Source organism: Bubalus bubalis, chromosome 8 (assembly GCF_019923935.1).
Source record: "Bubalus bubalis isolate 160015118507 breed Murrah chromosome 8, NDDB_SH_1, whole genome shotgun sequence".
In the NCBI taxonomy this organism is placed as follows: domain Eukaryota; kingdom Metazoa; phylum Chordata; class Mammalia; order Artiodactyla; family Bovidae; genus Bubalus; species Bubalus bubalis.
The window spans coordinates 20,104,541-20,132,373 of NC_059164.1; the positions used below are offsets into that span (position 1 = coordinate 20,104,541).

General features: G+C 36.8%; 1 protein-coding gene across 1 annotated transcript in view; it reads right to left on the minus strand.

The window, feature by feature from the left end:
• VWDE (von Willebrand factor D and EGF domains) overlaps nucleotides 1-13,173 on the minus strand; it is a 95,396-nt gene extending 82,223 nt beyond the window's left edge. Inside the window, 5 exon segments of the mRNA XM_045166517.1 lie at nucleotides 2,816-2,881; nucleotides 10,942-11,131; nucleotides 11,133-11,153; nucleotides 11,155-11,175; nucleotides 12,949-13,173. Coding sequence (XP_045022452.1) covers nucleotides 2,816-2,881; nucleotides 10,942-11,131; nucleotides 11,133-11,153; nucleotides 11,155-11,175; nucleotides 12,949-13,173 — 523 coding nt within the window.
• Between the last annotated feature and the right edge of the window lie 14,660 nt (nucleotides 13,174-27,833).

A 27,833-nucleotide genomic window follows, 5' to 3' on the forward strand; every position in this document is an offset into this window, starting at 1 on the left:
TTAAAGAGTTGTTATGGGAAAGCTCATGAAAACTGTAACTCAGGGATTTATATTAAGGAAAAGTAAAATACATTTAGAAAAATAATTATTCTCTAGCAATCAGCAAAGTACCATATTCTTACTTTGACTCATAATCTCATAGATATTAATAGCAGAGAAATATGTCAGCTTATCAAGCTTGTATTAATGCATGTTGAATATGACTACTCTTGAAAAGTCGAGCTCTTGAAAAGAAAAGGAATTTACTTTCTGTTAAGCAATTATCTTTTCTAAAAAAAAGGAACAAATAAGATTTCTACTTTATAATTTCCTGTTATAAAAATAGTCATGATGATGCAAAATCAAATGCTTTACCCTTTTACTCTTATAAATTACTCTCATAACCCAATCCATCATTACTCTGGGTTGAAAGAGATGTTCATTACAGAAGTGATTATACGATGTTAGTGGGAAATATTCGGAGAAGGAAATGGCAACCCACGCCAGTATTCTTCCTTGGACAATCCCAGGGACAGAGGAGCCTGGTGGGCTGCCGTCTATGCGGTCGCACAGAGTCGGACACAACTGAAGCGACTTAGCAGCAGCAGCAGCAGCAATAGTGAAAAATATCAAGTGTTAAACAATAGTCATTCTTTTCATTTTTCTGAGGTTAAAAAAGTTTAAAGTTTCTCGAGGAACTCAGGAAGATTTTACAATTTTTAGCCCTGGGCATTGTTAAGATTAAATCGGGGGAATCTAAATGTTTCAAAATAGCTTTTGATTTTTTTGTTGTTGTTCTATTTTAGAAAAGAGAAAAATATCTGACTGATAAATATTAAAAGTAAGATTTTTTAAATGTCCTAAAATATACAAATATTTTCTATGATATGCACTGTAATTAATTTATGATAATCAAAATAATTTTCTCAATTCTGTAATGTAGATTTTGGAAAATTCTGAGACCTTAGTCTAAATGTGAGGGGAACAAACTTATGTAATCTCAGATATTTTAAAGTATTATTTGTTAGACATCTAGTTACAAAATCCCAATAACAAATGAACCATCTTCAAATTAATCTCAGTAATAATTATTTTGCCAAACATTTTAAACATTAGGCCAAATCATTATCTAGATTTGAAGGAAATAATAGACTACTTTGGAGTATATATGATTTTTGAAAAATTACATATCTGAATGAAAATTTTCTATTAAATAAACTAAAAAAAAAAATGTTGAATTTATTTCCAAATAGGGAAGAACTATCTATGGAAATGATTCCTAGGAAGAGATAACAAATGACTGAAAAGAAAATAAATCATGAAATTAATTTTTGAATCAATTGGCATCCTCTATTTGGGTAAGCTAATCACTGTTTGCAACAATGTAGATCAAAAAACATTTGCTAAAATATAAAGAAAAAGATTCCAAAAACAACAACAGATAAATTATTTCTGCTTGAAAGGCACAATTATCACTTTGTCAATTCTAACAAAGCACCTGCTGTAATGTATTCTCTATTTTCTCCTGAAGCTGTATCTGTTGATTTTTGACTCAATATTTTCATTCAAGTGTTACTTTCTCAAATTGTGTGTGACTTTGTACTACAATTTTTCCAATTAATTACACAAATATTCTGAGTATCATAACAGGTGGCTTAAATTTATTGTTTATTCAAGAGGGAGAAGAGATTTTACTTTAATATAAGTGTATCACAAAGAAAATCCAAGTCTATAATGCAGAAAAAATTATACTTTATGGTTAATGTTTCTATTATTAAGGATATTATTTTATTCTAACAGGGTCTAATCAAACTGAGACTTTGGGATACAACAATTGCTTGTTTAGAGAGCACTAGGAAAATGGGCTGGAAAATCCATTTGCAAAGGAAATAGGGCATAAAAAAACAACTTTGAGGATTATTCTAGTACCACTTTTTAAAGACAAAGAGCTGGTATCTAAATTTTATATTATTTATCCTGATTCATTTATTGTCAATATGGTTTATTTCACCATTAAAGATACTTCTTTCAGATACATTAATTATATGTCAACAATTCCTCTTTCATTCAGTATATCACCATATAATTATCAATATATTTTATCAACAAACCACACAAAAAGGCTAATGTTTCAATAAATAATTTTAATTTCTGCCCCCTATTAGCTAGACATCATAAATTTTATTAGATGAACTATTTAGAGTTTTTTATTACAGGAAGGGGGCCTTAACATTTGAAATAACTTTTAAAAATTTAAATTAGAAAATGAAAAGTATAGATTGGGTGGGACAACCATGAACATTTTTGGGTTTATCTTTCAAGCTTATTTGGTACAAAGTACCAAGACTACTACTAAGGTCAAAGTATGTATTCTTGCATTATAATAGAGTTTACAGGATATTTTATCATAATGCATTCATCAAAAATATTGAATTAACCAGCAGGAACTGGATATGTGCAATTTTTTTCATATTATTTGAAAAATGCTCCTATAACTAACTTTAAATATTTCTTTAGGTAGATTTTGAAAGTGGAATTCCTAGAAATAAATACATGTGAATTTTTAAGGCTGTTGAGATGAATTGCCAGATTTTCTCATGAAAAGATTCTACCAATATACACATATTTCTGTAGGACATGAATATACCCAACTCTCTATACCTCTGCCAGTTCCAAGACTATTTCTTAAAGGCATAATAGAGTGATTTTTATTTTTGATATCCACTAGACTATTTGTCGCATATTACTGTAATTCAACACATAAAGTAAGCTACAGAAAATAAAAACCTTTTGAAATTATTGGTTTATAAATACATTGTTAAAAACAAACTGATACAAACACAGTCACCTTCAATTTCAGTTTCATCAGGGCCACATGAATATAAATTTGCCTCAGAAACAGCTGCAAAAGGATAAGGTTTATAGATTTATCCAACTGATAAGATAAATAGTTAGGTGATAGATATCTAAGAGGACAACTTTTTGAGAAGTATGTTTTAATATAGGTTAAGATTTACTAGTTCTTTTTGATATTTGGCAAAACTAATACAATTATGTAAAGTTTAAAAATAAAATAAAAAAAAGATTTACTAGTTCTCATTTTTCTAATACTTTTTTTTCTCTTTTCAGGGTGAGATCAAATGAAGATCATTTAGAATCATATTTTGAAACAGTTTTAGTGTTCATATCTTGAATTCTAAATTTTAGTCTGCATTATTAAGTAATGAAACATTACAACTCCAGAAATTTATAGCAGTCACCTGGACATCCCTTCCTTAGGAATTGCCTCCTCCATAGTCATGCACAGGATTATAAAACTGAGTCTACCACCATCATGGTAGTACTCATACCCCAGTGCCAAGTTCCGCACATTATGAACAAAGATAGGCTCATCAGATTGCTTCCCAGAAGAATTTAGAACTAAACAGAGATGAGGAGTTGAAAGCTGAGACAGGTTAATAATGGAGCTCTATAGGGATGTCTGTGTGCGTGCTTAGTTGATCAGTCGTGTCGGACTCTTTGCAGCCCTCCCTATCCCCCATGCGCCTTCCACCCAATGGACTGTAGCCAGTCAGGCTCCTCTGTACATGGGGATTCTCCAGACCAGAATACTCGAATGGGTTGCCATGCCCTCCCTGAGGTAATCTTCCCAACCTGGGGATTGAACCCAGGTCTCCCACATTGCAGGTGGATTCTTTACCGTCTGAGCCACCAGGCAGATTCCTACAGCTAAGATTATGGAGTTGCTCCCTTGCCCACACTTTCTGAGGGATTCCATTTAACTCTTCCTCAGATTCAATGACGTATCCTAAAACCTTTTAGTGTTGATTTTCTTTTTACATTATTTCTATTTGTTTTCTATTATTTGCAACCCAAATCACCATGTGGTTTTTTTCATGTGCAATTTGTTTGGTCATATGTATTTATATTCATGAGGGATGTTGCTCCATAGTTTTCTTGTAATGCCTGTATCTGGTTTTACTTTTGGAATAATGCTGACATCACAGAAGTTTAGTGGAAACCCACTCCAGTACTCTTGCCTAGAAAATCCCATGGGTGGAGGAGCCTGGTAGGCTATAGTCCATGGGGTCGCGAAGACTCAGGCATGACTGGGAGACTTCACTTTCACTTTTCACTTTCATGCATTGGAGAAGGAAATGGCAACCCCCTCCAGTGTTCTTGCCTGGAGAATCCCAGGGATGGGGGAGCCTGGTGGGCTGCCATCTATGGGGTCGCCCCTCTCAGACACGACTGAAGCGACTTAGCAGCAGCAGCAGCGCAGAAGTTTAGCTGTCCCTTTTCTATATTTTTCGGAAGAGTTGTGTAAAATTGGTAGTATTTCCTCCCTACTTGTTGGGAAGAATTCCTAAGTTATCTGGGCATGAGTTTTTGTTTCCTTGTTTTGTGTAATAGATTTTAACTAGAAATACAGTTTATTGAATAGACATTAGGTCGTTGAAGTTATTTTGAATGAGCTTTCATTTTGCGTATTTCAAGAAATTTGTCTGCTTCATTTATGTTGAGTTCATTGGCAGAGTTATTCATAATAATCCTTTCTTGTAATATATGTAGAATCTGTAGTTATATTATGTCCGTTATTCTATCTTCTCTTTTTTATTGATTGAATTGGCTAGGAACTTATTAATTTTCTCGAATTTCTCAAAGAACTACCTTTTAATTTTATTGAGTTTTCTGTTTTGTGTATTGTTTCAGTGACTTTCACTCTGATCATTATTTCCGTTTCCTGCTTACTCTGGGTCTCATCTGTACTTCTTCTAGGCTCAGTGTATAAGCTGAGGTCTTTAATTTGTGACTGTTTTTCTTTTCCAATATAAATGTTTAGTAGGTTTTTCTTTTAATTAACTTCAAACTTTTTCTAATATTCTCATTTCCTTAATTTAGAGCCCGGAATGTGTTATATCTCAGTAAATGCTTCATGTACAATTTGTAAAAAATACCGATTGCCTAGCCTCCTCCAATTTTGCAATTTGTAGATAATATGGATTTTCTAGTCTCCTCCACTTTTGCTATTGTTTCTATATGCTCAATTATTGACAGATGGGTATTAATCTCCAACATAGACTATAGATTTGTATATCTCTTCTTGAAGATGGATAAGTTTGCTTCATATATTTTGAATCTCTGTTATTAGGTACATTAAGGATTTAGATTTTTATGTTCTGTTGTTCAAGTGACTCTTTTATCATTAGGAAATGAATGCTGTCTTTCCATGTAATATTCTTTGCTCTATAATCTTTGTCTATTAATTTAGCCACTCATATTCCTTGTGATTTGTGTTACCTAAGTAGATCTTTTTCTGTTCTTACACTTCCAACCTCATTTTTAGAAATCTTTAAAGTTGGTTTTTCTAGGCAGCCCATAGTTGTGTCTTACTTTTCTATCCAATTTGACAATTTCTGACTTTCAGTTGAGACTTTAGACCATTTTTGTTTAATTTATTATTGATATTGTTTAAATTTAAGTTGATAGGGTTTAAATTTACCATGTTGTTGTTTTCTGTTTGTCTTATTGGCACTTTTCACATTTTTCTGCCTCAAACAAACAGTATATTTTATGATTCCATTTTATCTCCTTGTTGGTTGATTAGCTATGCTATTTTATTTTTTCATGGGTGCTGCAGGCTTTCTAGAATACAATCTTAATTTCTCATAGCCTATTTTCAATTGATATGTTGCTTCTTCATGTATAGCTCAAGGACTATTTTGCTAACTATGAAAATGTGAAAAATATTTTTCCATGCATTATTCTAATAAAAGCTTTCAATCTTTTTGTTTGAATGACACTCTTTACAATTATAATCTTAAATCAATGTTTCTTTTCTTATTTGGCTTCTAAAAATCACTAAGGGTAGATAAATTGTGTGAAAATGACATATGAATTATAAAAAAGAAAACCTAGTCATGAGAATATACTATTAAAGTGAGATTTTTTTTCTTAATTTTTGCTTTTTTGATGGTTTTTAAGGTAAATATGACTGACTCTTGCCTACCCAATCACCATAGGTTTGGGGTAGAAATACATCCAAGTTAAAAAACATTTCATAGTCTCACTGAAGATGAGACTGAGAAGAGCCAGGGAAATCTGAAATACTTGTGATAAGGTTTTTCCCAAATAAGCTCCTTAAAAGGGGGCAAGTTTCAGTTACCACCAGCCCTCTTTCAGCCTTTGGGTTTTTCATTTTATTCTGTCTAAAAGCAGATAAAAAGGTTAAACCTGGACCTTCACCCTATCACCGTGCAGGAAGAGCCTAGAGACTCACAGACACCGCAACCTGGCATTGAAAAGTGGCCAAATCACCATCATTATTGAACATTTGTCCCAGATTCCTGCTAAGCACGAAAAAGAAATTCTTAAGAGGATTAAGTGACATTTTTGTTTGCTATCTATGACGTTTAACTGAAGTCTAAATGGTACTTCAAGGTAAGCTTTTACTGGCATATCAGAGAGGATAATTATGTATATGTATGACTAACTTGTATATTAAAAGTAAAAAATAACAATCATCTCCCTTTCCCTAAAACCAGTAAGAGGACTCAAATATGGAGAATGAGAGAAATAATTCTGAATATTCAGGCTTGAGAAAGTGAATGAGTAGTAATATCAATTACTACTTTGAGACTTCCCTGGTGGCTCAGATGGTAAAGCGTCTGTCTACAATGTGAGAGACGTGGGTTCGATCCCTGGGTTGGGAAGATTCCCTGGAGAAGGAAATGGCAACCCACTCCAGTACTCTTGCCTTGAAAATCCCCATGGATAGAAGGGCTTGGTCCAGGCTACTATCCATGGGGTCGCAAAGAGTTGGGCACGACTGAGCGACTTCACTTCACTAGTAATATCAATAAAACAGGAAATATTTCTTACATTTTAAGGGCATGCTGTGAAATGCAAATTTTAAATACTGAGTTTCTAAATTCAATGCAAACAATAACAAAATTTCTGTTGAAGTAATTATTTGTATGTTATGCTATTCTCTGGAGTAAAAGTTTTTTGTTTTTTTTTTTAAATTTTAGACAGTTGCCACTATGTCTTAAACTGATGGGGCTTCTTTTATATAGGTCAGTCAGTAAAGAATCTGCCTGTAATGCAGGAGACCCAGTTTGATTTCTGGATTGGGAAGATCCCCTGGAAAAGGAAATGGCAACCTACCCCAGTGTTTTTGCCTGGAGAATCCCATGGACAGAGGAACCTGGCAGTTTATAGTCCATGGGGTAACAAGAGTTGGACACAATTTAGTGACTAAACCACCACCACCACCAATGTTGGTAAATTGTTGGTTCTTTCCATGGAAACATCTGCAAAAAATATATATATATATTTATTTACATAAATATTTGATAACATTATTTGAAATTTTATAAAAAGTATGTTAGTCACTAAGTCGTGTCCGACTCTGCAACTCCATCAACTGTAGCCTGCCAGGCTCCTCTGTCCATGGGATTCTCCAAGCAAGAATACTGAAGTGGGTAGCTATTCCCTTCTCCACGGGATCTGCCCGACTCAAGGATCGAACCTGGGTCTCCGGCATTGCAGGCAGATTCTTTACAGTCTGAGGTACCATGTGTAAAGAGTGCTGAAAAAAATATGGTGTAAAGAGTACTGAAAAATACTTAAAAAAGAAAACACACAATATTTTTCAAAATATCTTAGCTTGACCACTGAGTGAAGCTAATATGTCTCTCTGGATTTTCTCCTTTCCAGTGAAAGACACGAGCTTTACTAGCTGAGCAGATGCTACCCTTCCCTACTGAACATACGCCTGCAGCCAGGTTTAGTTGGCCAGCAGCTGTGTAAGGAATGTGAACATTTACAAACTAACTCTCTCAGGATAATTCTCCAAAGACTTTTCAGTGCACAGAGAATGAAATGCAGAGCTCCTTAAATATTAGGCCCCACTGCCCTTCCAAGTACATGTTTTATTATGTTCTCACTTGCTCACTGAGATCCAACATCTTTGTCCTGCCCTTACTCTTGTGAGTATACCCTATCCTAATCACATTAAGGCCATCCATGTATTACTGTTGCTATCTGGGAAGCTCCTTCCCTCAATTTTTATCTGACCAAGAGCTACTCACTTTCAAACTCTCAGTGTCAGTGCCCTGTGCTCAGAAAAGCTTTCTTTGACAACACCACATCATAAATTTTATCCTCTCCTTACCTCCAGTATTTACAACTTTTAATCTTTTCGATTGTAATTTACTGAAATTAATTGTAATTTATAATGTATATTCTTTGCCATTGTTTTGCTGTATCTGTGTCATTTGGGGTTTTCTAACTTGGTGAGTCTAGTAATCTCAGGATGAAAATGCCATGCGTGTGTGTGTGTGTGTGTGTGTGTGTGCATACTGTCATTTCAGTGTGTCCAACTCTTTGTGACCCTATGGACTGTAGCCCATCAAGCTCCTCTTTCCACAGGATTCTCCAGGCAAGAATACTGGAGTGGGTTGCTGTGCCCACCTCCAGAAGATCTTTCCAACCCAGGGATCAATCCCTTGTCTCTTAAGTCTCCTGCATTGGCAGGTGGGTTCTTTTCCACTACTGCCAACCTAGGAAGCCCAGATGTTACCCATACAATTATTATTTACTGAAGCAATGTTTGCTTACTGATCCACAGCAGTATTTCCCAGCATTTTCAGTCTCCTACATATGGATGAGATCAGATAATAAATCAGAAGGGGACTGGTTTTCCCCCATAATCTGGTCACATATCAGCACACTACCCCCTATCTTCCACCAGGAATAAATCCCTCCTTTATCAGCTTCATACTTGTCTAAGCCCCCAAAGTAAAAAAAAAAAAAAAAATCACCATTATGTGGTTTCTATTTTTAGTTCCTTGCAGCTGAATCAGGCCACTAGTTCTATTACATACTGCTATTGATGTAAAGAGTACATTGTCTATTTTCAAAGAATTCAGAGTCATAATTTAGCTATAAAAAAAGGAATGGAAAAATTCATTAGTTATCAATTCTGAGCTCCATGACAGTATATTTTGGGGGCTCCCAGTAAGGGTCCTTATTCTCCAGTATCCTTAGTCAAAACCATGATCAGTGTCAAGGTCACAAGTCTGATGTGTATTTTACATCTGTATATCTCAGGCCCCCTCTTAGATAACAGGCCAAAACATAATTCTTGATTCCTCTCTCTCTCCCCAGCCAGTGTGTTTGTACTCAGTCTGTCCCATCCCAATTACTCAAGAAAAAAACCTAGATGTTGTTCTTGGTTTCTCTCTTTCCATCTTCTCCCATATATAATACATGAGCTTCCACCTCTAAAAGACATCTCAACTCAATACCCTCTTTCCTTTTCCACTAGTCTAAGCCATTTTCACCTCCCCCAACCCCTAAGCCACCACCGTCTTTCTACTGAATGCAATAGCCTCCTAGATAGAGTCTTCTACAGGAATAGTAGCCTTTTGAATACAATCCTCAGATCACATTATTCACCTATTTAAAATCCCATTAGACTTTATTGCAGCTATGACTAAATGTAAGTTCTTACCATGGTCTACAGGCCCTATAGATTCCTCCTTCCAAATTCATCTCATCTGATCTCACCTCCTAGGGATCATCCACTCAGTGTTTCTGCCATGTTGTTTCTCCTTCAGTTCCTCGAGTGTCCATCTTTACAACTGTCTAAGGACATTCGCATTTGTTGTTCTTTTTACCTGGAATGCTTATTCCCACCTTTCTCTTCATTCAGAGTTCAGTTCAAGTTCATCACCCATTCAGAGAGACATTTCCCAGGTCAATCCCTATTGCATTCAGTTTTCTTTGCTTTCCAAAATAATTTTGGTTTGTTTTGTGATAAGCATTTTATTTTTAAATGATTTATATTCACACAAAGTATGCAAAATAATACACAGCTATCCCTTATAATCTTTATCCATGTTCCACTAATGTTCACTTATTAAAAACCGTGATACATTTGTCAAAACTAAGAAATTGCCTTTAGGACTCTACTCGTAAATAAACTGAAGTCTCTGTTTAGATTTTTACCAGTTTTTCATGAGTGTTCTTTCCTAAAAAGTTCTAGTTACTCAGTCCAGGATATCTTTATAATGCATTACTCATGCTTGCTTAGTCCTCTCCAATATTTGACAATTTCTTACTCTTTCATGGTTTTCTTTGATTTTGACACTTCTAAATAGTACTATTTACATGTTTTGTAGAATGTTTCTCAATTTGGGTTTATGTGAACTTGCTGATGATTAGACTGGGGTTATGACTTTGAGAAAGCTAAGCGCTGAAGAATTGATACTTTTGAACTGTGGTGTAGGATAAGACTCTTGAGAGTCTCTTGGACTGCAATGAGATCCAACCAGTCCATCCTAAAGGAGATCAGCCCTGGGTGTTCATTGAAAGGACTGACACTGAAGCTGAAACTCCAATACTTTGGCCACCTGATGCGAAGAACTGACTCATTAGAAAAGACCCCGATGATGGGAAAGGTTGAAGGCAGGAGAGGAAGGGGACGACAGAGGATGAGATGGTTGGATGGCATCACTGACTTGATGGACATGAGTTTGTGTAAACTCCAGGAGTTGGTTATGGACAGGGAAGCCTGGCGTGCTGCAGTCCATGGGGTCGCAGAGAATCGGACAGAACTGAGTGACTGAACTGAACTGAAGAATACCATAAAGGAGAAAGGTACTTCCTACTGAATGTTATTAGTAGATAAATGGTATTACCATTGCTGATATTAACTGTTTACACTTACACATTAACAAATAATTTTGACGATTTAAACATCTTGGCAAAACAACCCTTAACAAATCTGACCAATTTAAACCAGAAATTTAGCCTCATTTTAGCAATAATAGTAAATGATATATCTTACTGAGATTTACATTAGCTCCATAAACCCCATCCAGAGGGTGGCACAAACACACGAATACACAGAGTTCCAACACTAGCAATTCATGTGCATTCCATGTGTTTTCTTACCTTCTGCACAATATCCCATGCATCCTTGAGTGGGTTGTAGGAAGTACACAAAAAACTTTCAGCAGTTTCTTACAGAAACCAGGATTTGAAAAAAAAGAGCAGCCTTTCACAGTGCTGAACAAAACTGCCATGTGGCACAAGCTGTCAGTTGCTTGATTTCCCCAGGTGGAGGCAATGTTTCTGAATCTTTTCAGAGACAGCCACATGGGGGCCAGATGAACCACAGTGGTTCATCTTTTGAAGCAGAGAAAACAAAAGTGGAAACACCAATTTGTTTTCATACATGCTAGATATGTCAATTTTACATCTTCTTTTAAACAACCTTTAAAATATTAAAGTTCAGTTCAGTTCAGTCGCTCGGTCATGTCTGACTCTCTGTGAACCCATGGACTGCAGCACCCCAGGCTTCCCTGTCCATCACCAACTCCTGGAGTCTGCTCAAACTCATGTCCATTGAATCGGTGATGCCATCCATATTTTAATATTTAATATTTAAAATATTAAAGTATCAATCACCAAAAAAAATCTAATAACTTGTGCCTGTACCATAAAAGAAAAGATAAAGTCATAAATAGTATATTTAAGGGTATGTGTTTGTGTCCTCAGTCATTTCTGATTCTTGGTGACTCCATGGACTGCAGCCTGCCGACTCCTCTGTCCATGGAATTTTCTAAGCAAAAATACTGGATTGGGTTACAATTTCCTCCTCCAGGGGATCTTCCTGACCCAGAGATTGAACCTGCATCTCCTGCCTGCATCTCCTGCATTGGCATATGGATTCTTTACCATGTGAGCCACCTGGATAGCCATAAATTTAAGGGTAGCTTTCTCATAATTAATACAATCTTTTTTCAATTCAAATACTTTTTATTACATTTATTATTATTCATTTATATTGTGAACAAGAGAAATTCAGTATCAGTGAATTTACTGAATAGCTGATACATCTTAAGACAAGTCAACCTGAAGTTATCTTAATATATAGCACAAAGATAAACTGATCTTGGAGATTTCTTGAAAATTTTCTGAAAATAATATGTGTAAGATGTTAGTGCAGAGTAGAGAAGGCATCAAAAAATCAGGGGAGAAAGAAAGGATTGCTCAAAATCTGGTGATAGACCAACTGGTTAGCAATTAGGGGAAAAAAATGAAGGTAAAGCCTCACTTGAAGCCAAATTTGGATATCTTTCCCAAGTTCTTTCTATGTTACATACCAAAAAAAGGAAAATAATTCCCACTTTAAAAAAATTTTTAAATGTGGGTATAATAATTTAAAATGCTGGGTAACGATAAAGAAAGGACTTCCCAGGTGGCTCAGTGGTAAAGAATCCACCAGCCAATGCAGAAGATGCAAGAGATGTGGGTTCAATCCTAGTGTTAGGGAGATCCCCTGGAGAAGGGCATGGCAACCAACTGCAGTATTCCTGCCTAGAGAATCCCATGGACAGAGGAGCCTGGCAGGCTACAGTCCATAGGGTCACAAAGAGCCGGACATAACTGAAGCAAGTTGGCATGTACACACGCAATGATAAAAAAAAATGACATTTATATTAAGACATAATCCTTCTATTAAGCAGGCAAGAACGCAGGCACTTAAAATAGGCAGGATTTTACTATTTGCAAGTTACTGAGGTTAAGTACACAAACCTTGGAGATTGACTGCCTATGATCAAAACTTGGCTATTTGACCTGCTATCTAGGTGACTCTAGAAGTGTTAACCCCTAAAAATATATTTCTTGTATTATATGGTGAGAATAATGATGATAGACTGTCTTCTATAAACATTGTAAATAAAAACAATTGGTGGACTGTTGGGCATTACACTAACTATTATTATTATTGTCAGAATAGAGAAGTATGGGAATACTCCCTCAGATTAACTTAATCTTGATGAAAAATTAAAATATTGCAGTGTGAGTTATAAATTGGTTGTAACAAGATTCAATCCTTATAGCAAAAAAATACATAAGAAAAAGCACATGGAGCTAACATTAATGAGTTGATACCTCAACACATTTGGTCGGCATCTCAGCAGGTCTATCAAAGAGCAGAAATCGATACCATCCAGGAGAAAGGGAATGGTCACATATTAGGTCTTGAATGGCTGACTATTGGAGGTGCAAGGAGTCAAAATGGACATTTTTATAAGGGCTCTGAAGAAACTGGTGTCCCCCAGGAAAGCACTCCCAAGCAAGATTGGAAAGATAGATGTCTTTATAAATTTTCTTCATTGACATAGTTCAGTCCTCAATTAAAATTGATTCCCAAAACAAAAACAGAGCAAATAAACCTACAAATGCACATAAGACCATCTGATATATATCATGATCGCTTGCTAAAACAAAAATGACTTAATATGCCCTTTCCATAAATACGATCAGCTAATCAACAAATTCTGTATAATGTGTTTTTGAGATATTTGAGCTTCAAGGACTTTATTTTCATTAAATCCATTGTTCTGAGGGGTTTTTTGGCCATGCAGCATGTGGGATGAGATACCCCATGTCCAGGGTAAGAGAAACACAAATAAGATAGTAGGCGCTGATAGAGGGCATCAGAGGGCAGACAGACTGAACCCACGATCACAGACAACTAGCCAATCTGATCACACAGACCACAGCTTGTCTAACTCAGTGAAATTAAGCCATGCCATGTGGGGCCACCCAAGATGGATCATGGTGGAGAGGTCTGACAGAATGTGGTCCACTGGAGAAGGGAATAGCAAACCACTTCAGTATTCTTGCCTTGAGAACCGCATGAACAGTATGAAATGGCAAAAAGATAGGACACTAAAAAATGAACTCCCCAGGTCAGTAGGTGACCAATATGCTACTGGAGATCAGTGGAGAAATAACTCCAGAAAGAATGAAGGGATGGAGCCAAAGCAACAACACCCAGTTGTGGATGTGACTGGTGATAGAAGCAAGGTCTGATGCTGTAAAGAGCAATACTGCATAGGAACCTGGAATGTTAGGTCCATGAATCAAGGCAAATTGGAAGTGGTTGAACAGGAGATGGCAAGAGTGAATGTCGACATTGTAGGAATCAGCAAACTAAAATGGACTGGAATGGGTGAATTTAACACCGATGACCATTGTATCTAATACTGTGGGCAGGAATCCCTTAGAAGAAATGGAGTAGCCATCATAGTCAACAAAATAGTTTGAAATGCAGTACTTGGATGCAATCTCAAAAACGACAGAATGATCTCTGTTTGTTTCCAAGGCAAACCATTCAATATCACAGTAACCCAAGTCTATGCCCCGACCAGTAACACCGAAAAGCTGAAGTTGAATGGTTCTATAAAAACCTACAAGACCTTTTAGAACCAACACCCAAAAAAGATGTCCTTTTAATTATAGGGGACTGGAATGCAAAAGTAGGAAGTCAAGAAACACCTGAAGTAACAGGCAAATTTGGCCTTGGAGTACAGAATGAAGCAGGGCAAAGGCTAATAGAGTTCTGCCAAGAGAATGCATTGGTCATAGCAAACACTCTCTTCCAACAACACAAGAGAAGACTCTACACATGGACATCACCAGATGGTGAACACCAAAATCAGATTGATTATATTCTTTGCAGCCAAAGATGGAGAAGCTCTATACAGTCAACAAAAACAAGACCAGGAGCTGACTGTGGCTCAGATCATGAACTCCTTTTTGCCAAATTCAGACCTGAAGAGTGTAGAGAAAACCACTAGATCATTCAGGTATGACCTAAATCAAATCCCTTATGACTATACAGTGGAAGTGAGAAATAGATTTAAGGGACTACATCTGATAGACAGAGTGCCTGATGAACTATGGACAGAGGTTCATGACATTGAACAGGACACAGGGATCAAGACCATCCCCAAGAAAAACAAATGCAAAAAAAACAAAATGGCTGTCTGGGGAGGCCTTACAAATAGCTGTGAAATGAAGGGAAGCAAAAGGCAAGGAGAAAAGGAAAGATATAACCATCTGAAATCCAGAGTTCCAAAGAATAGCAAAGAGAGATAAGAAAGCCTTCCTCAACGATCAATGCAAAGAAATAGAGGAAAACAACAGAATGGGAAAGACTAGAGATCTCTTCAAGAAAACTAGAGATACAAAGGGAACATTTCATGCAAAGGTGGGCTCAATAAAGGACAGAAATGGTATGGACCTAACATAAGCAGAAGATATTAAGAAGAGGTGGCAAGAATACACAGGAGAACTATACCAAAAAAGATCTTCATGACTCAGATAATCACAGTGGTGTGGTCACTCACCTAGAGCCAGACATCCTGGAATGTGAAGTCAAGTCGGCCTTAGGAAGTATCATATGAATAAAGCTAGTGGAGGTGATAGAATTCCAGTTGAGCTATTTCAAATCCTGAAAGATGATGCTGTGAAAGTGCTGCACTCAATATGCCAACAAATCTGGAAAACTCAGCAGTAGCCACAGGACTGGAAAAGGTCAGTTTTCATTCCAATCCCAAAGAAAGGCAATGCCAAAGATGCTCCAAACTACCACACAATTGCACTCATCTCACACGCTAGTAAAGTAATGCTCAAACTTCTCCAAGCCAGGCTTCAGCAATATGTGAACCGTGAACTTCCAGATGTTCAAGCTGAACCAGAGATCAAATTGCCAGCATTTTCTGGATCATCGAAAAAGCAAGAGAGTTCCAGAAAAAACATCTATTTCTGCCTCACTGACTATGCCAAAGCCTTTGACTGTGTGGATCACAATAAACTGGAAAATTCTGAAAGAGATGGGAATACCAGACCACCTGACCTGCCTCTTGGGAAACTTGTATGCAGGTCAGGAAGCAACAGTTAGAACTGGACATGGAACAACAGACTGATTCCAAATCGGAAAAGGAGTACATCAAGGCTGTATGCAGAGTACTTATATGCAGAGTACATCATGAGAAATGCTGGGTTGGATGAAGCACAAGCTGGAATCAAGATTGCTGGGAGAAATATCAATAACCTCAGACATGCAGATGACACCACCCTTATGGCAGAAAGGGAAGAGGAACTCAAAAGCCTCTTGATGAAAGTGAAAGTGGAGAGTGAAAAAGTTGGCTTAAAGCTCAACATTCAGAAAACGAAGATCATTGCATCTGGTCCCATCACTTCATGGCAAATAGATGGGGAAACAGTGTCAGACTTTATTTTTTTGGGCTCCAAAATCACTGCAGATGGTGACTGCGGCCATGAAATTAAAAGACACTTACTCCTTGGAAGGAAAGTTATGACCAACCTAGACAGCATATTAATAAGCAGAGACATTACTTTGTCAACAAAGGTCGTCTAGTCAAGGCTATGATATTTCCAGTAGTCATGTATGGATGTTAGAGTTGGACTATAAAGAAAGCTGAGCGCAGAAGAATTGATGCTTTTGAACTGTGATGTTGGAGAAGATTCTTGAGAGCCCCTTGGACTTCCATCCTAAAGGAAATCAGCCCTGGGTGTTCATTGGAAGGACTGATGTTGTAGCTGAAACTCCAATATTTTGGCCACCTGATGCAAAGAGCTGACTCATTTGAAAAGACCCTGATGTTGGGAAAGATTTAAGGTGGAAGGAGAAGGGGACAACAGAGGATGAGATGTTTGGATGACATCACTGACTCAATGGAAATGAGTTTGGGTAAACTCCAGGAGTTGGTGATGGACAGGGAGGCCTGTTGTACTGCAGTTCATGAGGTCGCAAAGAGTCGGACACGACTGAGCAACTGAACTGACTGAACATGGATCAAACTCGTGTCCCCTGCACTGGAAGAATGGGTCTTAACCTCTGGACCTCCAAGGGAGTCCCTATTTTCATTTAATTTGGACAAGGGCTTCCCTAGTGGCTCAGTGGTAGATAATTTGCCTGCAATGCAGGAGACACAGTTTCGAACCCTGGATCAGGAAGATCCCCTGGAGAAGAAAATGGCAACTCACTCTAGTATTCTTACCAGAGGAGCCTCTCAGGCTACAGTCCCTGGGGGCGCAAAGAGTTGGGCACAACTTAGCCACTAAAGAACAAAATTGCTGATTGCTTTGTGTCAAGATTTGTTTATTCCTACAACTGGGTCTTCCGGGTTTGAATGCCATAACTGACACTCCATGACCTGCTTTCTGTCACAGTAGCCAAGTTCACCCCCAAATCCCACCTCTGCCAGGTCCTGAAATGCAACAAACTAATCTAATCTTTTAACACTAGTATAATTTTTATAAAATGCCCTCATACTAACGTTTCTTGCATTTTTTTTCTAGTGCAGAAAAAAATATAAAATTTTAAAATTTTATTCATTTTTAAATATAAAAGTATTGAAGTTGATTTTCATTTCTAAGCACAGGAAAATGAATGACGTGCGGGGGAACAGTTTCGAAGGAAATACAAGAGAAGAAAATGGAGGAAGAGCTAGTTCTGTAGCTTTTTAGGAAAGCCATTTTCTGAGCAGAGATTGTCTTGGAAGATACTTTTTCTGTCAAATCCGCAGAGAGAGAACATAAAGTGCCTCTTCCCAGCAAGAAGAGAGAAGAGAAAGCAAAGAAAACAGTTATCCTGGAAATACAGCTCTAGTTTGAGGCTCTTGTCTCTTATATAATGAGAAACACATGAAACTGCCTTTATTTGGAGTATCTTATTTACACAGTAGGCAGAAAATCTCCGAACATTGGGTATTCTATTTGTTCAAGGAAAACACTACAGTAAAGACAGTATCCTTGAAATAGAAAAGGGGAAGAAAAATTTAACTATTATTAAAGTATCTCCCTATGGAAAAAGTCTATCTAACTGAATAAAACTCTCAAATACTTACTACATTAACCTAAGGTTAGAGTGTTGATAAACAAATATCAGTTTCCAAACAAAACAAAGAGCACAATAAACTAGAGATATTAATTTGCATGTCAGTCTCACAAGTGTAGCTTATACAATTTTTTACTTTTGTTTGTAGTTATAGCAATTAAACTGGAAAAAAAAAAGGTATTGTTTTGCAAGATAAAAGATCTCCCTAAAGAATTTTTTTCAGTAACAGATTTTCGGAATGACCACAAAACGTTCTTTTTCCTTTTGTCTGTAGTTTCACCAGTTATAAATGTCCCCAAAGGCTCTAGTGACTTTGTCAATCTCAATTTGTCAACACTAGATAAATATTTTATAAAACGTATGAGAGTAGAAGTCAGAGGATCTGCTGTCATTTGATTTAATTTTGAAATAATTCTAACTCCCTGTCATTATCAGAAAATTGCACGTGGTTAGAAACCAAGGAAAATATTTAAAACGAGTGAGGTTTGTGTGAATTATTGAAATGTTTTCTCTGAGCTTATCCTGCAATAGAATTTTATCTTGGGGGAAAAGTCAATAACTCCATGTTTATTCTGTGCAGTATTTCTTCTTGCTAAAGACTTCTGAAGTTCTCACATTTCTTTTGATTTTGCTGCTTAGAGTAACTGTTTCCTAATCCAAAACTAATGATGTCATAAATGTAGAAGCAACCACGTTATGACACTGAGAGTACCAAAGACCATATAATATTTGAACAGAAATTTTTAAATTTTCACTTGATATTTATTTTAGAGGAAAATTTTTAATTGTATAATTAATAATAGCTCATATTTTGTATTATTTATTTCACAATTTTCCCCTCCAAACCGACTTGTCACTCTTTCAATGTTCAAGGTCTCTGCAGAAAAAACTTAAGTCTTATTTGCAATGAACAAATGTCACTCTTAAAAACCTCATTGCAACCTTAACTCTAGAAGGGACCATAGTTAACTGTGGCTGGTTCGGGCTGCCATTTGGGAATCAGAAAGCCTAGCTCCTCAAAGTACTAAAAGAATAACTCTACAAGCATATCTCACTCATAAGACAGTGTCATGACATGAATGATGTGTGAAGCTTTCTAGCAAATGTACAATATAACATTTTTCCCTTAAAACAAAAGTACATATAAATACACATTAAAACTTACATTTCTATCTATTTTGTCTTCTCAAAGGGATTTAAAGAAGCTGGGTAGTATATAATAGAATCTGCAATATTTGGGTTTCAAATACTTTGGGAAAACATGCCAAGTTATATATAATGATATATAATTGATTATATATATATTATATATAGATATAATATAGATATATAATGATACAATATATAAATAGTTTTCTAGTTTTGTTTGTAGATATAAGTAACCTGTATTATGTTAATATATTGGTTAATACAATGGCTAAGACTAGCTTACTTACTAATTCATAACTGGGTGACAGACAAATATGATAAGAAACTAAATTATTTTATTTTTAATAGATAAATATATTTATATGCCTAAAGACAGGCATTTCATAATATCTGAGTTTATAATTAGAAAAACTTTGGTATACTGGAGAAGAAAATGGCAACCCACTCCAGTATTCTTTGGAAATTCCATGGACAGAGGAGCCTGGTGGGCTATATACTCCATGGGGTTGCAAAGAGTAGGCATGACTTAGCGACTGAGCATATTGCTCGACAGGAATTTCAAATATTTGTGAATTAAAAAAAAAATTATATAGCTTTCCCAAGGATGTGGGAAAGAGAAAAACCACTGTTCAGCTTCAAATTCAATGAGAAATAAAAAGTTAATATTAAGTTAATAATATTAAAAGTTAATATTAAGCTTCTAATATTCAAAATTGTATTATGGATTCTACAATGACACAAAAGCATGAAAAGCAAGGTCAAATAGAAAGGTGATGAATCTGCTAAATCTCTTTACTTTGTCCTCCTTTATATATTAAAAGTTATATAATCTTTTAATTATGAAGATAATACAAATAGATTGAAAGTAAAAGAATGAAAAATAACATCAGGCAAACAGGAGCCACAATAAAACTGGACTGGCATACTAATATAAGACAAAATTATTTTAAAATTAAAAACAAGTTACTAGAGATACAGAGAGACATTTTATAACTATAAAAGTTTCAATCCACGAGAAAGATATTATAAACATACAGACACCTAATAACAGAGCAGAAAAATACATGAAGCAAAATCTGACAGAAACAAAGAAAAACAAATACTTAACTTCAAAGGCAATAGTTGGGACTTTAATACCCCACTTTCAACATGAATAGAAAAATAGGCAGAAGATCATAAATGAAAAAGAGCCGGAACAACACACTTTAAACCAACGTGACCTAATAGACATCTATAGAACACTATGCCCAACAATGGAAGAAAATAAATTTTTCTGAAAAGCGCATGGAACATTTTCCAGGATGGACAATACATTCGACCCTAAGACAAACCTCAATAAATTTGAAAAGACAAAATCATACAAAATATGTTGTCTAACTGTAATAGAATGAATATATGTCAACAGCTGAAAGAAATTTAAGTAACTTACAAATATGTGGAAATTAAACAACTAGAAAATCAAGAGGTAAAAGAAATGAAAATGGGAATAAGAAAATACATGGAAAAGAATGAAAATAAAGATACAACACACCAAAATTTGTGAGATGCTGCTGAAGTAGTGCTTAGAGGAAAATTATATTAAAAAAGAAAAGATCCCAATATAATCAACTAACCTTTCACCTGAAGATTTTTTAAAAAGAGCACACTAAATCTAATGGAAAAAAGAAAGAAATTTGAAAGACTAAAGAAGAAATTAATGAAACAGAATAGAAAAACAATGGAGAAAATCAGTGAAAACAAAAGATGTTTAAAAAAACAATCAAAGTTGATATAGTTCTAGAGTTGCCAAGGAAAAAGGAGAGAAAACTCACTTGCTAGAATTAGAAATGAAACAGGGCACACAACTACATAGCTTATTAAGCAATACTATTACAGTTGCATGCAAATACATTATATAGCCTTTATATAATTGACAAATTCCTGAAAAGACACAAAGTATAAAACTGACTCAAGAAAATAGCAATCCATATAGATTTATATGATGTGAAAAGATTGAATCGGTGAAAAGAGAAGACTCAACTATCGAGAAAGAAAAAGCCAGGTCTAGATGGCATCAATGCTCAATTCTACCAAACATTCAAAAAATAATATCAATTCTTCATAAACATTTCCAAAGACAAGAAAGAGATGGAATACTTTCAGACTGATTCTATGAGCCTAGTATTACCCTGATATCAAAGCCAAAAAAAAAGATAGCACAAGAAAAAAAGAACAAAATATGAGGACTCACATTTTCTCATTTCAAAATTCACTGCAAAGCTACCGTAAACAGCACAGTGTAGTGGCGGCATGAGGAGAGGCACAGGCTGGTAAAGAAAACCAACAGTCCAGAAACAAACCCACGTGCCTGAGGGACAGATGACAGTTTTTTCAACAAAACTGAGGAGCCACATGCCCAAAAGTGAAATTGGACTCTCTGGTTATACCATATGTGCTAAGTCACTTCAGTTGTGTCCGACTCTGTGCGACCCCATAGACGGCAGCCCACCAGGCTCCCCCGTCCCTGGGATTCTCCAGGCAAGAACACTGGAGTGGGTTGCCATTTCCTTCTCCAATGCATGAAAGTGAAAAGTGAAAGGGAAGTCTCTCAGTCGTGTCCGACTGGTTATACCATATACAAAAAATAATTCCAAATTAATCAAAGACCAAAATATAAGAACTAAATGTTAAGACCTAGGACAAAAATCTTAGGGTAAATCTTCATGACATTAGATTTGGCAATGGATTTCAAGATATGATAATAAAGCACAGAAACAAAGGACAGGCACACAAGGACTTGCATGCTTCAAAGGACATGAGCAAGAAAGTGAAAAGCGACGGAATGGGAGAAAACAACTGCAAATCCACATAACTACTAAGAAATCTGTACCTAGACTATACAAAAACTGACACAACTCAATAACAAAAAGGCCAACAACCCAATAAAAACATTGGTAGAGGATTTGAGTAGGTATTTCTCCAAAGAAGATATGCAGATGTTCAAGCACATGAAAAAAGATGCTTGGACATCATTAGCCACCAGAGAAATGCAAATCAAAGCACAATAAGACATCATTTCACATCTACTAGAATTGTTAGAATCAAAATTTCAGATAATAACCAGTGCTGATGAGACTGTGAATACATTAAAACCTTCATATACTGCTGCAGGGATGAAAAACAGTGCAGTCACTTTGGAAAAGTAATTTGGCTATTCCTGATATGGTTAAGCACAGAGTTACCCTATGATCCAATAACTCCACTCCTAGGTATATTTCTAAAAGAAATGAAGGTGTGTCCATAAAAAAACCTATACCCAGATATTTATAGCAGCATTATTTACATTAGCCACAAGGTGGAAACAACCCAAATCATCTACTAGTTAATTTATATACAAAACATAGTATATGCTTACAGTGGAATATTATTCCATCACAAAAAGAAATTACTGACACGTTAGAACATGATGAACCTTGAAAACATGCTAAATAAAAGAAGTCAATCTATTATATGATTCCATTTAGATAAAATATCCAGAATAGGCATATCTATAGAGCAGAAACCTATATGCAGGTCAGGAAGCAACAGTTAGAACTGGGCATGAAACAACAGACTGGTTCCAAATTGGAAAAGGAGTACATTAAGGCTGTATATTGTCTCCCTGCTTATTTAACTTATATGCAGAGTACATCATGAGAAACACTGGGCTGGAAGAAGCACAAGCTGGAATCAAGACTGCTGGGAGAAATATCAATAACCTCAGATATGCAGATGACACCACCCTTATGGCAGAAGGTGAAGAGGAACTCAAAAGCCTCTTGATGAAAGTGAAAGAGGAGAGTAAAAAAGTTGGCTTAAAGCTCAACATTCACAAAACTAAGATCATGACATCTGGTCCCATCACTTCATGGCAAATAGATGGGGAAACAGTGGAAACAGTGACAGACTTTATTTGGGGGGGCTCCAAAATCACTGCAGATGGTGACTGCAGCCATGAAATTAAAAGACACTTACTCCTTGGAAGGAAAGTTATGACCAACCTAGATAGCATAATGAAAAGCAGAGACATTACTTTGCCAACAAAGGTCCGTCTAGTCAAGGCTATGGTTTTTCCAGTAGTCATGTATGGATGTGAGAGTTGGACTGTGAAGAAAGCTGAGTGCCAAAGAATTGATGCTTTTGAACTGTGGTGTTGGAGAAGACTCTTGAGAGTCCCTTGGACTGCAAGGAGATCCAACCAGTCCATCCTAAAGGAGATTGGTCCTGAGTGTTCATTGGAAGGATTGATGCTAAAGCTGAAACTCCAGTACTTTGGCCACCTCATGCGAAGGGTTGACTCATTGGAAAAGACTTTGATGCTGGGAGGGATTGGGGGCAGGAGAAGGGGACAACAGAGGATGAGATGGCTGGATGGCATCACTGACTTGATGCACATGAGTTTGGGTGAACTCCGGGAGTTGGTGATGGACAGGGAGGCCTGGTGTGCTGCGATTCATGGGGTCGCAAAGAGTCGGACATGACTGAGCAACTGAACTGAACTGAACTGAACTGAATAGAGCAGAAACTCTATTGATTAGTGATTGGTTAGGATTGGGAAGGTGGAGAGTTTGGAGGAGGGTATAATGGGAATATAGCTAGAGTAAAGTATTTCTTTTCAAGGTGATAAAAATGTTCTAAAACTCACTATAGTAATGGTTGCACATATTGTGAATATAAATAAACCCATAGATCATTTTATACCATAATAAACCACTGTACACTGTAAATGATTTGCATGGTATATGAACTATATCTTGGTAAAGCTATTTGAAAAAAAAGTATATTCCACTTGTCTCCCCTTTTATCTCTGCTATAGGACATAAATAAGTTTATCATAAACTTTATTTTCAACTTTACCATGCAAGGAGCTTAGAACATGGTAACGGTTAATATTCACCTTCAGTAGAGAGGTTGTGCATGCTAAGTCGCTTCAGTCTTGTCCAACTCTTTGCGACCCCATGGACTGTAGCCCACCAGGCTTTTCTGTCCATGGGATTCTCCATGCAAGAATACTGGGGTGGGTTATTATAAAGGGCAAGAAGGGGTAATGTGGGCTATAGTAAACACTGAAGCAAATTCCTCTGTAAATATTGGTCATTTTTCTGGAAACATTATCTAAATGTAAGAAGCACATATTAATATTTACATTTTATTACATGTATTTTGAACAGTTCTTAATGAAGATCTACTTAATGTGTAAGCAGCCAAATAAAGCATGGATCAATGATAGCTTGTTGAGGCCTATCATTTTCAGAAATACCTTAATTGGGTTCTAATATTCTTTTTACAATTTTTCATGGGAGAGTGCTTGCTCTCCCTGTTTTACAGAGCAAACTTACCTTAGTCAACTGGATGAAGAACAACAAGCTGATTAAGTAAAATTATGCACTTATCATTTATAAATGTTGACCCAATCTTTGTTTTAAAAGCTGCAGATAATTTTACACTGATTAATTTCTGGAAAACATATGGAAACTTACAACAAGTAAGTTTTATTTAATTCTTCTATCTGTGTAAACACAAAACAATCAGGAAGGACAAACGAATGTTGTTTTAACTTACTGTATTTTAAACCAAGTGTTCTTTGTCCTGGGTTGAAGTGATTTCTTCTCAGAGATCTATTTTACACTAGCAAAACTGATTTTAGCCGATATACGAAAGATATCATACACAAAACTTAATGAATTATTGTTAGGGTAAAATGTTAATTTATTATTTCCAGGGGTAGAGAAGAAGTGGTGTAGTTTGGAATTGAACTCCTTTCGGATTATTTCAAATCCAGTTGTCGCCTAGGACACCTGGAAGATTCAGCAAAAGTTTCTTACAGTAAATTAAAGGGACGTTAAGAAGCGGATATCAGCAGGAAACAAAAGGACAAAAACGGAACGGAGGGTCTTAACAGCAGAAGAGAAGGCAACAATCGCTTGTGCGCAAAGGAAAACTGACGAGCACCAAGGCTGTAAAGTGACCATTTCAAAGAGGGCAGAAGAATAGCGCAGAGGTCGGTATGGGACAGATACTGGATGCGGCCGTGTAGATGCACAGGCACGCTCCACGCGTCGTCCGGGAAGTGAACCATCCTCCTCCAAAGGCCCAAGTGGCGCCCCTGAGCTCCCATCCGCCAGCGCCCTACCTGGCCAACCTTTCCCGGGGACCAAGAGCATCCACGCCAGCGTCAGCACCCAAACTCCGCCAAAAGGGAGCACCCAAACTCCGCCAAGCATCGCTGGCTGCCACAGGTGGGACAAAGACGTCGCTAAACCTGGCCGTAGGTGCGGGCAAGAAGGTGCCACCGCAGCTCCTCCGTCCTCCTATCACAAGACAGTCCGTTTCTGCTAGCCCTTCAGGGTCGTTGCGCGTCCTCGCCATAGGACCCCGGGGTCCTTTCCAGTTATAACGCCGAGAGCCTGGTGGCTCCTCCTTTCCAAACCCCGCCCGCCCGCCGGAAAACCACGCCCAACTTGTCCCCGGACCCTGCCGTGCGCCCCGCGGTGTCTTTGCTAAGGCTGCACCACCCTGGTTGCCAACAGCAGTCGTACTTTCAGGGAAAAGACTCCCAGGTTGTAAACTTGGAATCTCGATCTCGCTGTTCTAACAAATGCTTTAGAACTTTGTAATCCCAGAAACTCTTCAGATGGACCTCCAAAAAAAAAAAAAAAAAAAAAAAAGCCTTGTAGGGGTCTGTTGGAAGGGGCAGTGCCCCTGATTATACCGACAGGTGGGCTGTTTACCTGATAATCAGGTGTGCTGGTTTGTCCTAAAAGGTGCTTCTCAGAAGTTGCTCCTGCCACTTTAGGCCTCAGTGATGAATGATGGGAGGAGGAAGTAGAGATTAATGTTTCACCATTAGTAGTTCTCTTCCTGTGTTTATATGGCAGGTTTTTCAGAAGCAAAGAGGAGAGCATTTAGATATTTAAATGAAACATTACTCTCATGGTTTTTCTCTGGTATTCTCACTTCTTGAATCCTTTCATTCATCAGCTGGGGCTTCACCCTCAGAACCAGTACCTAGGGGGAAAGAAGACACTGGTCTACAGATGGTAGTCCAGGAGTTCTGGTGGGCATCAGGGTTCAGGCCATAGTTCCATCTATAGTTTTGGAAGATTGAAATGTGGACTATGCACAGTGATAAAGGCAGTAGGTGCCCAAATGAATAAAGAAGTTCTTTTAAAATTTGATTATAATTTGTTTGAAAGAAATTTCCATTTAAAAGTTTGAAACCAGTTTAAAACTTCAAGATGAGTATTCATCTTGGAAAAAACAAATTCTTAGTGCTGAACAAAACTTGTGTTTAGGCCTCTTTTACATGCAGAAGAGGCACCCAATCTTGTAGAAAAAAATGAAACATAAGTTTGTGGTACAGATGGACAGATGAGTTTCATCTTGAAGTCTAATCGCGGAACAATTTGATGTGAGCAGGTTGAAAACCCAGAGATTTTTTAGTCTGCATCTTTTGTTTGAGCTTATCAGAGGCCTAATAACACTGGGACAGAAAAATAAACATTAAGTTTTCTCAATCTATTTGTGAAATTATCAGAAATGAAGTAATGATTATAGTCAGAATTAAATCATATCAGACTTTTTTGGTAAATTTATTGTCCAGCAATATCTATAGAGGGGCTTCCCTGGGAGCTCAGCAATAAAGAATCTGCCTGCAATGCAGGAGATTTGAGTTCAATCAAATCAGGAAGATCTCCAGGAGAAGGAAATGGCAACCCACTCCAGTATTCTTGCCTGGGAAATCCCATGGACAGATGAGCCTGGTGGGATGCAATCCATGGGATCTCAGAAGAGTTGGACATGACACAGCAACCAATACAACAAAATCTGTAAAAATGCAGTCAACGTTTATACTTTTCCTGGAAGACACCATCACTTAACATAACTTTCAGCAAACCCAGGGCATAAAAATTTAAAGTAAAATGGGTCTCATTTTTCATTTCACTTTTGATTGATGAATACCAGTTTATGAGTTTACAGTAGATCTGTAACAGAGGACAAAATTTCCTCCACACTAGTGAGTTAAGTGGAAAAAGCTGAAAATAACTTAGTTGTTTTCAATGGAAAATTCATCTATACTGACTTAAGTCTGCAAAAATAGGCTGAATAAAAACTAGTTACAGTACTGTGGGAGAAACAAAAGGTAATAAAAAGCATGTTTTAACATACATTATTTAGTGAGGTTCATAAAAAATTTGATTAATATTCATATTAAATTTTTTATTTTTGAAATAGAGAATAACCAATGGAGGCATGGTACTCTAAATACCAGTGGTATATGTAAAATGCACTGTGTAAAATATCACTGAGAGAAATAATACAGAATGCCTGTATGGAGGATAAAGTGAAGCCAAGAGCTAGTAAGTACAATACAACTAAAGTGAAAAGAAAAGTTTTTCTTTTTTCTATCAAGAAAAAATTTCAGACGATAATGTCCTGGAAAAAGGAAACAACTCAGTTCTTTTCAGGTTCATTTGCAAAATTATGCTGAACTTATATGGGCAAAACCTCCAAATTCAGGGGACAGAAGGACAGTGATAAGTGCACAAATCCTGAGGTCAGGACACCTAGGTTCTAAGCCTAGATCTGCTACCTGTTTACTAACTGTTACCTTGGATGGCCACTTAACTCCTCTGAACCTCATTTTTTTTGTGCAGTGAGATTGATGGTACTAAAACCCACCCCATAGAGTTTAAGAAACAGTAGTGTAAGTATATGTGGCTGTGGGAGTGGAGGAAGAGAGGTCTGCAGAGAGCACTTAGGTAGTGTGTGACACAAGGTAGCTAACATGAAATATATATAATAGTTTGCAGATAATAAAACCAAGATGCAATATCACATAATTATACTTTTCCTTTTATCTTTTTATTATAACATTATTTCTCAGAGTTATCCTCTTACAGTGCTGAGTATAATTTGGAGGAACCTTATTGAAAAAACGCACATTTGCAAAATA